Below are 18,055 nucleotides of genomic sequence, written 5' to 3'. Positions count from 1 at the left end.
ACATCTCCTTCGCATAGAGTTGATCAGGCAGTTGATTGTAGCCTGTGGAATGTTGTCCCACTTCTATGGCTGTGCAAAGTTTCTGGATATTGGCGGGAACTGGAACACACTGTCATACACGTCGATCCAGAGCATCCCAAACAAGCTCAAAGGGTGACATGTCTGGTGAGTATGCAGGCCATGGAAGAACTGGGACATTTTCAGCTTCCAGCAATTGTGTACAGATCCTTGCGACATGGTGCTGTGCATTATCATGCTGAAACATGAGGTGATGGGGGCGGATGAATGGTATGACAATGGGCCTGAGGATCTTGTCACGGTATCTCTGTGCATTCAAATTGCCATCAATAAATTGCAATTGTGTTCGTTGTCCGTAGCTTATGCCTGCCCATACCATAACCCCACCGCCACCATGGGGCACTCTGTTCACAACCTTGACATCAGCAAACCGCTCGCCCACACGACGCCATACACGTGGTCTGCGGTTGTGATGCCGGTTGGACGTACTGCCAAATTCTTTAAAACGATGTTGGAGGCAATTTATGGTAGAGAAATTAACATTACATTCTCTGGCAACAGCTCTGGTGGACATTCCTGCAGTAATCATGCAAGTTGCACGATCCATCAAAACTTGAGACATCTGTGGCATTGTGTTGTGTAACAAAACTCCACATTTTAGAGTGGCCTTTTAATGTCCCCAGCAGTAGGTGCACCTGTGTAATGATCATGCTGTTTAATCAGCTTCTTGATATGCCACACATGTCAGGTGGATGGATTATCTTGGCAAATGAGAAATGCTCACTAACAGGGATGTAAAAAATTTGTGCACAACATTTGAGAGAATTAAGCTTTTTGTGCGTATGGAACATTTCTGGGATCTTTTATTTCAGCTCATGAAACATGGAACCAACACTTTTGCGTTTATATTTTTGTTCATAAAGCATGTCACGGGCCATTCTAAAACTAGGCTACTTGTGGACCGGACCGCAAAAAAATTGTTACGGCTTCACCTTGTTCAGTCATGTTACCTCATCAGCTAGTTATAGCTAACAACCTGGGGCGCATTCAGCAGGACGCAACATTTTGGTACGTTCAGATAGAAATATGCTATGTAGAACAAACACGCCTCTCTGACATGTTGAATAAGGAATAACGTTGGTTCTATTCATACATTTTTATCTGCAACATTCGAGAACGTCTTGCAACTGAACGCCCTGGGAGCCTATATGCCAACATTTGGTATCAGAGGCCTTGATTCGGACTCGACTACATCACTGGGCCATTAGCTCATTAGCTCCCGTTCAAAGTAATTAGCCCCCGTTCTACTTTTGGACAACAATGTGGCTTCAGCGTCTGTGGAACGTTGATAATGGCGCGACCGAGTGACGGCGCTGTAACGTCTACCTCTCTGTCTCTCTCTAATATCTATGTAGGCTTAGGAATTCATGGCCAGATAATTATATATATATATATATATATATATATATATATATATATATATATATATATAATTATGTTTTTCATATTTCTTCTGTTGGGAAGAGAATAGGACGTAATGCAGAAAAATGATTAAGACTAGACTAAATCTAAAAAAGAGTTAAAAAATTAACACTGCCCGGGAGGAAGAGCAGCTCCGTATTGTCGAGGTTGAGCTTGAGGTGGTGTGCCGACATCCAAGCTGAGATGTTTACCAGGGTGTAAAGAGAAAAAAAGGAGAGGGCCTAGAACCGAGCCCTGGGGGACACCAGTAGTGAGAGCACGTGGTGCAGACAAAGATCCTCTCCACGCCACCCAGTAGGAGCGACCTGCCAGGTAGGATGCAATCCAGGAGTGTGCAGAACCTGAGACGCCCAACCCTAAGAGGGTGGAGAGGAAGATCTGATGGTTCACAGTGTCGAAGGGAGAGGTTAGATTTAGGCCCAGAGGAGAGCGAGTCAGCTTTGGCAGAGAGGAGAGCCACTTTGACACAGAGGAGAGCGAGCTCAGTTGAGTGAGTCCCCTGGAAGCCTGACTGGTTAGGATCAAGAAGATAATTCTGAGAGAGATAATGAGAGAGTTGGTCAGAAACAGCAGGCTCAAGTGTTTTGGAAAGAAAAGAAAGAAGGGATACCGGTCTGTAGTTTTTGACATCAGGGATGAGTTGAGGGAAGTGAAGAATGGGCAAAGGTCTCCAGAAATTGTCTGGAGAAGGGAGGAGGGGATGGGGTCAAGTGGGCAGGTTGTCAAGCGGCCAGACATCACTAGTCGCAAGATATCATCTGGAGAGAGAGGGGAGAAAGAGGTCAAGGTGTAGGGTAGTTCTGTGTGAGTGGGATCTGTGGGCTCAGTAGGCTGAGTGAATGAGGAACGATGACGTTAACCTTTTTTCAAAGTGGTTGACAAAGTTGTCCGCAGAGAGGGAGGAGGGAGAGGGTGGAGGATTAAGGAGGGAGGAGAAAGTGGAAAAGAGTTTCCCAGGGTTGGAGGCAGAAGCTTGAAATTTTGAGCGATAGAAAGTGGCTTTAGCAGCGGATACAAAGGAAGAGAAGGTACAGAGGAGGGAGTGGAAGGTTAATAGGTTCTCCGGAAGTTTTGTTTTCCTCCATTTCCGCAGCCCTGTTCTGTAAGCATGCAGGGAGTCACTCAGCCACGGAGCGGGAGGGGAAGGTTGAGCCGGCCGGGAGGAAAGGGGACAGTTGAAGTCAAAGGATGCGGAAAGGGAGGAGAGTATTGTCGAAGAGGCAGAGTCAGGAGACAGGAGGGAGAATGATTAAACCAAAGGGAGAGAGGATAGGATAGAAGAGGAGACAGTAGTGGGAGAGAGAGAACGAAGATTGTGGCGGCGGATGACCATCCGGGTAGGGGCCGAGTGGGAAGGGTTGGAGGAGAGATGGAGAAAAAAGGAAACAAAGTAGTGTTCCGAGACATGGAGGGGGGTTGCAGTGAGATTGGTAGGCAAACAGCCTCTCGTGAAGATGAGGTTAAATGTATTGCCTGCCTTGTGAGTGGGAGGGGACTGGGAAAGGGTGAGGTCAAAAGGACAGGGTTCATACACATTTTGACAGATGGAATTTCATGACTTTTGCATGACTTCTCCATTACTTTTAACCCCCGCCTAAGTAGAATACCTGTTAGTCAACGGTATAAAACACATGTGGTCAATCCTCAGTCTGGAGAGCTACTGGGTGTGCAGGCTTTTGATCAAGCTCTGCTCAAACACATCAGAGCCAGTTTATCAAGGTAAAATGTGGTTTGTTAGAGGGTCCGGTTGAGCAGCTACTTTCTAAAATGTGGTTTGTTAGAGGGGCACTGGAATAAAAGCCTGCACACCCATTAGCTCTCCTGGAGGATGGTTGACCATCCACATTTCAACCAAATATGTTTTATGCCTTTTGAAATAATTCACTAACTTAATATAACAAAGATCAAATGGCTATGGTAGGCTACAAATCTTTTTATTCAGCTGAAGCAAACCCACAGATTTTCTTCAGGAAATGTACCTTTTAGTTTGGTCATATTTCTCTTAGAAGTGTTTATTTTGCATGCTGACTAGCATCTATTGAGTTGCAATGTCCCATACATTGGATGCCCAAATCAACTGGAAGTATCTATAAAACAATTTTTGAAGCCAAATTATCCAAAAGAAAGGCTACATCTAATATGTTTTCTTAAAATTACTGTTCGCGATTCACAAATTATTTTGATTCACATTTGATTAATTGCGATTGAATCGAATCCCAACTAATACAATGGTGAAGGGAATAGTTTGTTTCGTCAAAAAGAATCGTATAAATTAATCAACTTTGTATGCATCGTTTAATTAAATTTGTATGGCCTTACTCGCGAGTCTCGGTGGAAAGTTTTTTGGGACATGACGAAAACATTTAACTACAGGGTACAAGATATGTTTTGAATTGGCTACCTAGTTATTAGTCTGTTCTCTATCATATTCTATAGGCTATATATAGGCCTACCTGCTGCAATGGCCGACTGTCTCGCTCTCCTTGAGCAACGGCCCACTCGTCTTGCACACATACATGCAGGTGATACGCGCAAACACAGACGCGCTAAAGTGTCATTCCGATTCTGGCTGATATTTTTATTTTTATTTGATTGATAAAATATTTAAAAACTGTGCCTAAATAAATTACATGAACAGAAATTATTAAATTAATTTCCATGACTTTTCCAAAACTTTTCTGATTTTATAATTTTCCAAGGTGTTTTCCAGCCGTGGAAAACACAATAAAAAAAATCCATGACCGTACGAACTCTGAAAGGAGTGGAAAGAAAGAGGTGGAAAGAAATTAATTGAAGTCAGGTGTCGGGAGTTTAAAGTCGCCCAGTACGAGTGGTGAGCCATCGTCGGAAATTAGCTTATCAAGGTGTCAAGCTCATTGAAGAACTCGCCAAGGACATCTGGTGGCGATAGATGAAAACAATGTTACGCTTGAGTGGACAAGTAACAGTGACTACATGGAATTCAAATGAGGAGATACTGGTGAGAGAGAGGGAAAAGAGAAAATCTCCAATTAGGAGAAGTTAGCAGCCCTGTGCCACAGCCGCGACGACCAGATGCTCTTGGATTATGAGAGAACACAGTCAGATGACGAGAGAGCAGCTGGAGTAGCAGTGTTCTCTGGGGTAATCCAGGTCTCCATCAGGGCCAAAAAGTGTAGGGACTGAAGGGCAGCCTTATTGACCACAAATCGGCAGTTCCAAACGCTGCCGGAGACTAGGAATTCCACATGGGTTGTGCGCACAAGATACACTAAATTAGAACAGTTGCAGCCGCGGGGTCGGGTGCATCTATAAAACCTACAAGGAGACTAGCGAACATGGATAGATGGTGAAACGTATCCCTGTTGTTTGGTAAGCTAGCCCCGGAGTTTCCGACCCACTTGAATAAAGCATGATGTGTGACTGTGTGTTGGTGACTTATTAGGGTGCCATTTAGGACATAGCCTGTAAGACCCATTACCCACACCTGCCCAATGACTCCTCTACTCATCTAGTGTTCCACAACACGCCGGTAAGTTGCAGTTCAGTGTTTTATAGCGCTAAATAAACCATCAATAGTCACCATTAATGAAACAATGTATTACCATTCATACTGTATGCATAGAAATAGAATGATACATAGAATGATAGTGTGTGTATTAGAGTGAGTAGGTAGGTACAGAAGTGAATGGCTAAGGGGGGTGACAAAATAAATGATAGATAGTCATTAATAATTACTTTGTTCATTACAATACATGCTGTACGCATAGTAGAATGACAGATCCTCCATTTCTATGACTGCATGCATTAGAGTGAAGGGCAGAAGTGGATGAGTAACTGGGGGTATATTGGTGAGGCTTTTTGAAAATCCCAGCAGAGTTTCTGGGCTGATCCTTTAATAGAATGGGTTAGAGTGCAATAAGAAAGGCATTATGGCTGAGGGAAAAGGATGAAGGATCCACTCCAGTCAAATCACTGCTTTAGACCAGAGCTCCCCAAGGCTAGGGACAGGGAGGGTGTGTGTGTGTGCTAGAGGTTAGCTAGAGAAGGGTTTCCCAAACTCTGTCCCCCCCCCAAAGGACATCCAGCCAACTTGGGAAGCATTGGAGTCAACATGGGCCAGCATCCCTTGTGGAAAGCTTTCGAAACCTTTTTGAATCCTTGCCCCTACAAATTGAGGCTGTTCTGAGGGCAAAAGTGGGGGGCAACTCAATATTAGGAAGGTGTTCTTAATGTTTTGTACACTCAGTGTATAGCGCAAGTGTGCCAAAAAAGGTGAGTCGTGTTTCTGTCTGTGTGTGTGTGTGTGTGTGTGTGTGTGTGTGTGTGTGTGTGTGTTACCTTCTGTTGAATGGTGGAGTGTTTCTGCTCCATATCCCTCTTCTCTTTGGCTGCATCAACCACCAGCTGGTCCAGCTGAAAACAAACAGAGCACAGGTTAGGATTGTTTGAAATCATCAACTGTATGTGTGTGTGTGACATATTTTTAAGCAGGTTGCATGGTTTTGCTCACATAAAGCCTACAAACACCTTGTACCCCTACTGGGTAAATCTCAATAGTCTAAAGAATATGACCGTTCCTTATTGGACAAGTTCAGGTAGTCCCTCCCTATTTCAATCAGATTTCGTACGTTTGGTGCCTAATGAACACGATCCAGGTCTGTTCCCCACAATCCCCAGTAGGCCTCTGCAATATTGCTTTCATGCATCTAGTGTTTTCAGAACAGTGCTAAATTAAGGACTGCAGATGAGTAGAGGAAGCCACTTCAGATTACCAAGTATTTTGCATATTAACTCTATTTGTAAGGGAAACTGAAAGTTAATTAACAACTACAGACACCAAAACCCTTACAAACTAGCCTTGAACCCTTTACTGTAGCTAGAGAGGATAGTCTGTAGTCTGTGTGCTCTTTTTCAAACTTGGACCATAAAGGTGTCCCCTCCTCCATGAAATAAAATGGACGCCGCTATCGAAGCTTGGTTCTCTCCCCTTCCTGGTTAGCAGTACATCCCGAACAGGGAGCACAGAGGTCACTTTATGGGGTAAACAACTTCAGATTGAGGAACTCGTAGACTGTTTGAATAGGTCGTTGGATGACACCAGAGCTTGTTTCCTACATCAGTGTAATTCTCCGCTTCGGAGGGTTTTCGGCCACAAACAGCCTTAATCAGCATCTATGATAACTCATCTCAAGCAAACACTATCCGGTAACAAAGATAATTGGGAGAGAAAGGAACCAGGATGCAGCGAATGTGTGTCTAATGGAACTCCTGTATCATCACAACCTACTGAAACTAAGGGAACTATGGGACAGTACACTTTATTTTACAGTTCTGTTTCAGTCTTGGTATTAACTAAGAAACAACCTATTACTTAGGTTTAGAGTTTCAATGAACCCCAAAGAAACAAAAAGTAGGTAGTCAATTTGTAATAACCATTTTTCATGTAATGTTTAAGTAAATACCAGGTCTGTAAATTAAAAAATAAACAACATCACTGATATAACTTATTAAACAACATGCTTATAAATGAATGAATACACTGAGGACGAGGAGGAGGAGGAGGAGGAGGAGGAGGAGGATTAGCTAACACTCCACAGAATCTACACCCAGTACTAACGTTATCAAACCGTAAATAAAAAGACATACATTAATGTCATCGGAGGCAATCTGGTGGGCTTTATTGAAACAAAGAGCACAATTACAGCACAGATTCGCCACAAGTGCAGCATAGCATAGGCCTAATTTCATTATTCATACAAGACAAGCCTACACTATGGAATAAATTATTCTAAGGAGCCTAAATCAGGAGGCAGGTAGCCTAGCAGTTAAGAGCGTTGGGCCAGTAACCGAAAGGTCACTGGTTCGAATATGCTGTTCTGCCCTTGACCAAGGCAGTTAACCCCCAAACACAACTGCTCCCTGGGCGTCGATGACGTACACATCGATTAAGGCAGCCCCCCGTACCTCTCTGATTCAGAGGGTTGGGTTAAATGCGGAACACACATTTCGGTTGAATACATTCAGTTGTGCAACTGACTAGGTATCCCCCTTTCCCTTTTTCTTTCCCTGCACCCACTACTAAAGCCCATTACTAGGTGCCTCTGGAGCTGAAATGAGATACACATTTGGGGACAGCTTTTGTTTTGTTTTAGCAGGAAGTGGGGTGGTCGTCGGAATGGCAGCCAGCTGATAAGATCGGATTGGAAATGTTTTCCCCATTTTCCATAACAACCAGCCCATTAAAATCCACTAGAAGTTGTAGTCTAACAGTACCAGTGACTGTACATGTGACTATATCCCTAAAAATAGAATTACAGTCCCTTCTGGTCATTCTATTTCTATGTGTAGGCTATATCACTGTAGCTGGTCCATTCAGAAGTAGGCCTTGTGATTCTGACTCACCCAAACGACTCACTATGGTGGTGGTTGTGCATCTTTGTTCCCTTTCACACTAATTGTCATCATGTAGAAAAGCAGTCACTAGTTATACAGATTGTATTTTGGTTGTGACATTTGACTGATGAATAGTCATGGTACATTGATTCATTCATTTCTGTGTGGATAAAAATACATTTCGTTATTCAGCCTAGGCCAAAAGCATCTTGGAAAGACAATCACTTCAATCTTTCAGTTCCTGATATGAAAAGTTCAGTTACCGAAATCCCTAATTTGTTTAGGAAAAACATTCCCTATTCCCTCAACCCTTGTTCTCTTTACATTAAACATGTAAGTATTGCATGTATGTGACCAATAGGGCCTGACCTATAGCCTAACATAATCACATCAATAAATTGGTTATAACAAACTCTGAACACAGTAATGTCGACAGCAAAATGTATGCGGAGGACGTGAAAAAGAAACTCGAAATGGGGGAATGTTTACTGGTTGCTCAGGATGGAAAAGGGAAGTTAGATCTGTGGAAGTCATTTGACTTAGTTGTGGAAACTACTGGAGATCAAGAAAAAGGAAGGTATAAGAGCAAGTGTTGTGTGAGTATTGTGTGTGCAAAACAGTTGCTGTTAGATTACAATATTATAATTTTTTCTGACCATTTGGAACAGTGTAAACACTAAATAAATAAGTGTACCAGAGAATCTGTTCTAACGAAAAAATATATATATACAGCTCTGGAAAAAATTAAGAGACCACTGCAAATTTTTCTTAAATCAGCATCTCTACATGTATGATAGCCATTCCATTCCAGTGTCTGTTGAATTCCAACACAGGCACACCTCATTTTACTGAATTAGGTACTGATTAGGTGATCACCTGAACCAAATGTTATTTAACGAGGAAAGTATAAAAACCACTGCTGTGGTCATCACTATCCTCTTGCAATAGGACCAGCTGGATGGCAAAAACAGTGCTAATAGTACCTCAAAAGTCATATTAATCAAAAAATAACTATTGACCATGCCAAAAGAGTTGAAAAGGAAAGTTTTGAGTGAGGAAAAGAAAGGTTCAATTCTGGCTTTACTGGCAGAGGGATACAGTGAGCATAAGGTTGCTTCCATCCCTAAAATTTAAAAGACGGCGGTTCATAAGAACAAGGTCAAGCAGCAGACATTGGGGACAACAAAGCTACAGACCGGCAGAGGGCGAAAACGACTCTCTACTGACCGGGATGACCACCAACTCATTCGAATGTCACTCAACAACCGTAGGATGACATCAAGTGACCTACAAAATAATGCCAAACGGCAGCTGGGGTGAAGTGCACGGCGAGGACGGTTCGAAACAGGCTCCTAGGGGCAGGGCTGAAGTCGTGCAAAGCTAGAAAAAAGCCCTTCATCAATGAGAAGCAAAGAAGAGCCAGGCTGAGGTTTGCAAAAGACCACAAGGATTGGACTGTAGAGGACTGGAGTAAGGTCATCTTCTCTGATGAGTCCAATTCTCAGCTTTGCCCAACACCTGGTTGTCTAATGGTTAGACGAAGACCTGGAGAGGCCTACAAGCCACAGTGTCTCGCACCCACTGTGAAATTTGGTGGAGGATCGGTGATGATCTGGGGGTTCTTCAGCAAGGCTGGAATTGGGCAGATTTGTCTTTGTAAAGGACGCATGAATCAAGCCACGTACAAGGTTGTCCTGGAAGAAAACGTGCTTCCTTTTGCTCTGACATTGTTCCCCAACTCTGAGGATTGGTTTTTCCAGCAGGACAATGCGCCATGCCACACAGCCAGGTCAAACAAGGTGTGGATGGAGGACCACCAGATCAAGACCCTGTCATGGCCAGCCCAATTTCCAGACCTGAACCCCATTGAAAACTTCTGGAATGTGAGCAAGAGGAAGATGGATGGTCACAAGCCATCAAACAAAGCCGAGCTGCTTTAATTTTTGCGCGAGGAGTGTCATAATGTCACCCAACATCAATGTGAAAGACTGGTGGAGAGCATGCCAAGACGCATGAAAGCTGTGATTGAAAATCAAGGTTATTCCACCAAATATTGATTTCTGAACTAAGTTAAAACATTAGTATTGTGTTGTTTAAAAATGAACATTAACTTATTTTCTTTGCATTATTCGAGGTCTGACAACACTGCATCTTTTTTGTTATTTTGACCAGTTATCATTTTCTGCAAATAAATGCTCTAAATGACAATATTTTTATTTGGAATTTGGGAGAAATGTTGTCAGTAGTTTATAGAATAAAACAGAAATGTTAATTTCACCCAAACACATACCGATAAATAGTAAAACCAGAGAAACTTATATTTTTGCAGTGGTCTCTTAATTTTTTCCAGAGCTGTATATATAAAGCCTTTATTTACATTTTAGTTATTTAGCAGACGCTCTTATCCAGAGCGACTTACAGTAGTGACTGCATACATTTTCGTACTTTTTTCGTACTGGTCCCCCGTGGGAATCTAACCCACAACCCTGGCATTGCAAGCGCCATGCTCTACCACCTACCAACTTACTGCAGACTAAAAACAGTTGCATGCATTCGTGAATAGCGGTATATTTATTGTTTAGGCCAATTATTCAAAGCTCCCTTTGATATTTAAAACTAAAATGCTTGATTGCATTTCAAAGCATTAATGTCTCGTATGCTGTGTGATGCCATGAACGAATGAATGACTGATTGATTGAAACAGTAGCCTATATATTGAAATATAGGCCTAAGTAAATTATGGTACAAAAACTCTCTCTTAGGCCTACAGCTCGATGGTGGTTATACAAGGCTACTAATGATAACGACATTACTTATTATTATAATGATGATAATAATAATTGTAAGAATAACAATAAGAAGGAGATCAAGAAAAAGGAGGTTATAGGAGCGAGAGCTGTGTGTATATTATGTGTGACAAACAGGTGCTGTTAGATTTCAATATTATTTTTCTGCTTGTTTGGAACAGTGTAAAAAACACTAAATAAATTATACGTAATACCAGTCTGTTCTAAATAAAAAACAATTGTAAAGCCTTTACTACAGCATAGCAAAGATGAAAAACAGCCAAATCTGTGAAATCGCTTTATCCAACATTTTGCCATTGCATGAGGCTTGGTGCTCACGGAATCAGTAAGCTATTAAACAAACACTCAAACAGGCAACATAAGCTAAATCTGTCTTATTTCTGTAGATAGACAGTGCATTCGGAAACTATTCAGACCCCTTCCCTTTTTCCATATTTTGTTACGTTACAGCCTTATTCTAAAATGGATTAAATAAATACAAATTCCTCATCAATCTACACACAATACCCCATAATGACAAAGGGAAAACAGGTTTTTACATAAGCATTCAGACCCTTTGCTATGAGACTCGAAATTGAGCTCCGGTGTACCCTGTTTCCATTGATCATCCTTGAGATGTTTCTACAACTTGTTTGGAGTCCACCTGTGGTATTTTCAATTAATTGGACATGATTTGGAAAGGCACACACCTGTCTATATAAGGCCCCACAGTTGACAGTGCACGTCAGAGCAAAAACCAAGCGATGAGGTCGAAGGAACTGTCCGTAGAGGTCCGAGACAGGATTTTGTTGAGGCACAGATCTGGGGAAGGGTACCAAAATATTTCTGCAGAACACAGTGGCCTCCATCATCCTTAAATGGAAGAAGTTTGGAACCACCAAGACTCTTCCTAGAGCTGGCCGCCCGGCCAAACTGAGCAATCGAGGGAGAAGGGCCTTGGTCAGGGAGGTGACCAAGAACCCGATGGTCACTCCAGAGTTCCTCTGTGGAAATGGGAGAACCTTCCAGAAGGACAACCATCTCTGCAGCACTCCACCAATCAGGCCTTTATGGTAGAGTGGCCAGACGGAAGCCACTCCTCAGTAAAAGGCACATGACAGCCCACTTGGAGTTTGCCAAAAGGCACGTAAAGGACTCTCAGACCATGAGAAACAAGATTCTCTGGTCTGATGAGACCAAGATTGATCTCTTTGGCCTGAATGCCAAGCGTCACGTATGGAGGAAACCTGGCACCATCCCTACGGTGAAGCATGGTGGTGGCAGCACCATGCTGTGGGGATGTTTATCAGCGGCAGGGACTGGGAGACTAGAGAAAGATGAACGTCGCAAAGTACAGAGAGATCCTTGATGTATACCTGCTCCAGAGCGCTCAGGACCTCAGACTGGGGCGAAGGTTCACCTTCCAACAGGACAACAACCCTAAGCACACAGCCAAGACAACGCAGGAGTGGCTTCGGGACAAGTCTCTGAATGTCCTTGAGTGGTTCAGCCTTAGCCCGGACTTGAACCAGATCGAACATCTCTGGATGCCCAACCAACCTGATAGAGCTTGAGAGGATCTGCAGAGAAGAATGGGAGAAACTCCCCAAATACAGGTGTGTCAAGCTTGTAGCGTGATTCCCAAGAAGACTCGAGGCTGCAACCGCAAACAAAGTACTGAGTAAAGTGTCTGAATACTTATGTAAATGTAATACTATACAGTGGGGAAAAAAAGTATTTAGTCAGCCACCAATTGTACAAGTTCTCCCACTTAAAAAGATGAGCGAGGCCTGTAATTTTCATCATAGGTACACGTCAACTATGACAGACAAAATGAGAAAAAAAATCCAGAAAATCACATTGTAGGATTTTTAATGAATTTATTTGCAAATTATGGTGGAAAATAAGTATTTGGTCACCTACAAACAAGCAAGATTTCTGGCTCTCACAGACCTGTAACTTCTTCTTTAAGAGGCTCCTCTGTCCTCCACTCATTACCTGTATTAATGGCACCTGTTTGAACTTGTTATCAGTATAAAAGACACCTGTCCACAACCTCAAACAGTCACACTCCAAACTCCACTATGGCCAAGACCAAAGAGCTGTCAAAGGACACCAGAAACAAAATTGTAGACCTGCACCAGGCTGGGAAGACTGAATCTGCAATAGGTAAGCAGCTTGGTTTGAAGAAATCAACTGTGGGAGCAATTATTAGGAAATGGAAGACATACAAGACCACTGATAATCTCCCTCGATCTGGGGCTCCACGCAAGATCTCACCCCGTGGGGTCAAAATGATCACAAGAACGGTGAGCAAAAATCCCAGAACCACACGGGGGGACCTAGTGAATGACCTGCAGAGAGCTGGGACCAAAGTAACAAAGCCTACCATCAGTAACACACTACGCCGCCAGGGACTCAAATTCTGCAGTGCCAGACGTGTCCCCCTGCTTAAGCCAGTACATGTCCAGGCCCGTCTGAAGTTTGCTAGAGTGCATTTGGATGATCCAGAAGAGGATTGGGAGAATGTCATATGGTCAGATGAAACCAAAATATAACTTTTTGGTAAAAACTCAACTCGTCGTGTTTGGAGGACAAAGAATGCTGAGTTGCATCCAAAGAACACCATACCTACTGTGAAGCATGGGGGTGGAAACATCATGCTTTGGGGCTGTTTTTCTGCAAAGGGACCAGGACGACTGATCCGTGTAAAGGAAAGAATGAATGGGGCCATGTATCGTGAGATTTTGAGTGAAAACCTCCTTCCATCAGCAAGGGCATTGAAGATGAAACGTGGCTGGGTCTTTCAGCATGACAATGATCCCAAACACACCGCCCGGGCAACAAAGGAGTGGCTTCGTAAGAAGCATTTCAAGGTCCTGGAGTGGCCTAGCCAGTCTCCAGATCTCAAACCCATAGAAAATCTTTGGAGGGAGTTGAAAGTCCGTGTTGCCCAGCGACAGCCCCAAAACATCACTGCTCTAGTGACTTACAGAAAGACTTACAGAAAACGTTTGACCGGTGTCATTGCCAACAAAGGGTATATAACAAAGTATTGAGAAACTTTTGTTATTGACCAAATACTTATTTTCCACCATAATTTGCAAATAAATTCATTAAAAATCCTACAATGTGATTTTCTGGATTTTATTTTCTCATTTTGTCTGTCATAGTTGACGTGTACCTATGATGAAAATTACAGGCCTCTCTCATCTTTTTAAGTGGGAGAACTTGCACAATTGGTGGCTGACTAAATACTTTTTTTCCCCACTGTATATATATTTTTTTACATTTGCAAAAAAATCTAATAACCAGTTTTTGCTTTGTCATTATGGGGTATTGTGTGTAGATTGAAACAATTTAATCAATTTTAGAATAAGGCTGTAACGTAACAAAATGCGGAAAAAGTCAAGTGGTCTGAATAGTTTCCGAATGCACTGTATATGGATGATTTATAAAGCCAGGCACATTTAACAGTTAGGCACATTTAACAGTTAGGCTATTGATTATAGACCTAATTAAGTTGGGGTTTGCTCTCGCCTCAATTTTCTTAGATAGCCTTATTCGCACGGGACTAGTATTACTAGAGAACGTTGGTTATTGTTTTCTTGCTCAAACCGTGACCAACACCTGTCAAACTCATCTCAAAACACAGGGATGTCGATTTGCACGGGACTAGTATTATCAGAAGACCTTGGAGTTCGCCAAAAAACAGTAGGTTACTCTGGCTGGAATTGTTACTCTCCTGCCATGTACAAATTACTGACATGGAAGATTCGGACGGGACTAAAATTACAGATGTGATGTTTTGTGCTTGTGCACATCATTACATTACCCAACCACCCCCAGTAAAACTAGTCGAGTCCGAATAGGGCTTTAGGTAAGGGCTATTTCCTTGTCTCTGCTGCTGGTGCCTCCGCTGCATTGTTCTCAATCCCAATATGCTGGTTAATTTTGCTATTACGCACATAGCAACACAGGGAAAGGCGGCAATTCTAAGGCGCACTGAAGATTATGTTTCTGAACCGCGGACATCGACCATATCCAACGCAGGAGAAAGCGCATGTTATAAAATAATATTCGATTTATTCGTGTTGCGCCATTATTTGTATACAATATAACCAAATACAATTTCAGTATAACATGTCTTAGAGTGATGGACTGTGCCATCCCCGTGGCCTCCGCAATGGATTAGTCCACTGAGACAGTCGCGAATCAGACCGGTGTCTTGTGCACCATGATTATTTTGTATTTTTTTATTGCGACTGCTCGACTAAAGAAATCTTGGTCGACCAACAGCCTATCGACCAAACAATCGACCAGTCGACTAAATGGGGTCAGCCCTAATACACGTAAAATACTTCAGCTTCGCTTGATTTGCCTAGTACAACGGAACTAACGGCATTGTCTTAAAAGTGCTAAAGCCTTGTCAGTCGTCCCATCTTTCGATCAATATCAAACTGATCATGTTGTCGTTAAGCGCTGGTCTCAGACCTGTTGGCAGCTCCTCCACACCTCCCTGCACAGCCTCGCCACCTTCTTCAGCTTCATGATGGAGTTTGACAATCAGCCCTGGAGTCTGCCGTTATAATCCCACACTACCCTGCCGCTGTCTATCCGCCACTGTTCCCTCCTTTCTTTCTCTTCCTCAGTCTACCACATGAGGAACTCCTGTCTCCTTCATGCCTCATCTACCGCTCCCACAGTGACACAGTCCTCCAAACTGGCCCCCTGTTCCTCCCTCTTTCTCCTCCTGTCTTCTTTCTTCACCCTCTACCCCTCTCTCCTTCACTAATACGCCTACGTTCAGTCCCAGGGTGGGAATACCCTGTCATTCCTCTTCCAGCCCTCCAGCTTCCTCATTCCCACTCTGCTCTACTAGGATAATAATCATCACAGGAGCAGCAGCTCGGTCACGTTTTCCCGTTTAAACTAGGGCTGGGCTGTATACCGTATTTTACGATATACCGGTATTGATGCACGGACCGGTTTTGGCTTTTACTTTACCTTCTATAACAGTATTTTAATATTTGGTTTGATAAATGCGATACGCCGTGTGTAAAGTACATTTTTATAGTTTACTTCACTCCTTGAGTCATCTCTCTCCGCTCTCTCTCTCTCCATGCCGCTTTCCACACAGACCTAGTCCCGCCCTGTCACTCAAGGAGCGTATTTGTTGTTCCTCGACCACGAGACATTTGCTTTCAGTCTGCATGGTCAAATGCAATGTTGATGACAACGATGCTGCTTTCACTTTGCTTCTTAATATAAATCCACTAGCGTTCTATAATTACACTATTAGTTTGTGTTTCTTACATCTGCAAACAGCTAGTTTGTCTTTTCTTAGCAAGTTGGGCCCAAATGTTGTTAGCCGCTAATGCTAATCGCTAGTTAGCTAGCTAATAAATGTACTGAGTCAGAGCAAACATAATTAGCTATACAGCCACATAATACCAGTGATGGTATAAAGCTAAATCAGCATGATGTTTGTGCAACGGTATCTTCTAAATCAAAGAGGAATATGTGAAGCATGAATATGTTAGCTACATGAAGTAGCTAAGAGAAAACATTCAAAGTAGCCAAAGATTATAGGGTCCCCTAGGAAACACTTAACAACACTTTGGTTCCTACCCTGTAACAATAACTCCTCCCTGGCATTTTCATTCGGTGTCATGTCAAACAACACTTTCTTCAAAGTGCCCACTATTATATTATAACTATATAATTAGAATATTCATTATATTTCCATGATTCCAATAGTTCACCCAAGTGGTTTGCTCTAAATCGCAAGTCAAATAGCAATTGCAACATTTGGTAAAATAAAAATAAAATAAAAAAATAATAATATGCCATTTAGCAGACGCTTTTATCCAAAGCGACTTACAGTCATGCGTGCATACATTTTTTGTGTATGGGTGGTCCCGGGGATCGAACCCACTACCTTGGCGTTACAAGCGCCGTGCTCTACCAGCTGAGCTACAGAGGACCATGACCCCTAAATTGTTTGCTCATTTCATGCAGCCCTACATGGCAGTGTGGAAATGATCTCAAATGAGCGCAAGAAATGCATAAATTCATGAAAATGCAGGAAATAATTTGTGGTTGAAGTTGAATTGAACAGTATAAAACAATCAGAATGGAGAAAGACCCATTGAAATCACTTAGAATGTACAGTTGAAGTCGGAAGTTTACATACACTTAGGTTGGCGTCATTAAAACTTGTTTTTCAACCACTCCACAAATTTCTTGTTAACAAACTGTAGTTTTGGCAAGTCGGTTAGGACATCTACTTTGTGCATGACACAAGTAATTTTTCCAACAATTGTTTACAGACAGATTATTTCACTTATAATTCACTGTATCACAATGCCAGTGGGTCAGAAGTTTACATACACTAAGTTGACTGTGCCTTTAAACAGCTTGGAAAATTCAAGAAAATGATGTTATGGCTTTAGAAGCTTCTGATAGGCTAATTGAAATCATTTGAGTCAATTGGAGGTGTACCTGTGGATGTATTTCAAGGCCTACCTTCAATCTCAGTGCCTCTTTGCTTGACATCATGGATGGCATCATGAGGAAGGAAAATGATATTTTGATCTATTGGATATATTGAAGCAACATCTCAAGACATCAGTCAGGAAGTTAAAGCTGGTCGCAAATGGGTCTTCCAAGTGGACAACGACCCCAAGCATACTTCCAAAGTTGTGGCAAAATGGCTTAAGGACAACAAAGTCAAGGTATTGGAGTGGCCATCACAAAGCCCTGACCTCAAACCTATAGAAAATGTGTGGGCAGAACTGAAAAAGCGTGTGTGAGCAAGGAGGCCTACAAACCTGACTCAGTTACACCAGCTCTGTCAGGAGGAATGGGCCAAAATTCACCCAACTTATTGTGGGAAGCTTGTGGAAGGCTACCCGAAACGTTTGACCCAAGTTAAACAATTTAAAGGCAATGCTACCAAATACTAATTGAGTGTATGTAAACTTCTGACCCACTGGGAATGTGATGAAAGAAATAAAAGCTGAAATAAATCATTCTCTCTACTATTATTCTGACATTTCACATTCTTAAAATAAAGTGGTGATCCTAACTGACCTAAAACAGGGAATTTTTACCAGGATTAAATGTCAGGAATTGTGAAAAACAGAGTTTAAATGTATTTGGCTAAGGTGTATGTAAACGTCCGACTTCAACTGTATGTGTTGCCACCCTAGAGAAGCTGCTGGTTTATCTGAACAGTGACTAGTGATGGGGGGGGGGGGGGGAATTGATACTTACATGTTGCAATATTATTTTTGGACGATATTAACCATATTTCACCCCACCTAGTGCCAATTACTAACATTTGCTACTGTAGGTAGCGTTAGCTAGCGCTAGCTGGCTGTACCTGAGCC

At 42.5% G+C, this 18,055-nt stretch overlaps 1 protein-coding gene across 2 annotated transcripts in view; it reads right to left on the bottom strand.

The window, feature by feature from the left end:
• Positions 1-18,055, bottom strand: part of LOC311131126 (arf-GAP with coiled-coil, ANK repeat and PH domain-containing protein 2-like) — a 118,571-nt gene that overhangs the window by 31,181 nt on the left and 69,335 nt on the right. For both annotated transcript variants that reach the window (XM_084163945.1, XM_084163946.1), the window contains exon 9: positions 5,821-5,895. In XM_084163945.1, the coding sequence (XP_084020071.1) occupies positions 5,821-5,895 (75 nt within the window). The remainder of the gene's footprint in view (positions 1-5,820; positions 5,896-18,055) is intronic.

Source organism: Coregonus lavaretus (genome assembly GCF_964263955.1).
Source record: "Coregonus lavaretus genome assembly, chromosome: 6".
Classification (NCBI taxonomy): domain Eukaryota; kingdom Metazoa; phylum Chordata; class Actinopteri; order Salmoniformes; family Salmonidae; genus Coregonus; species Coregonus lavaretus.
This window is presented reverse-complemented; position numbering and strand designations above follow the sequence as displayed.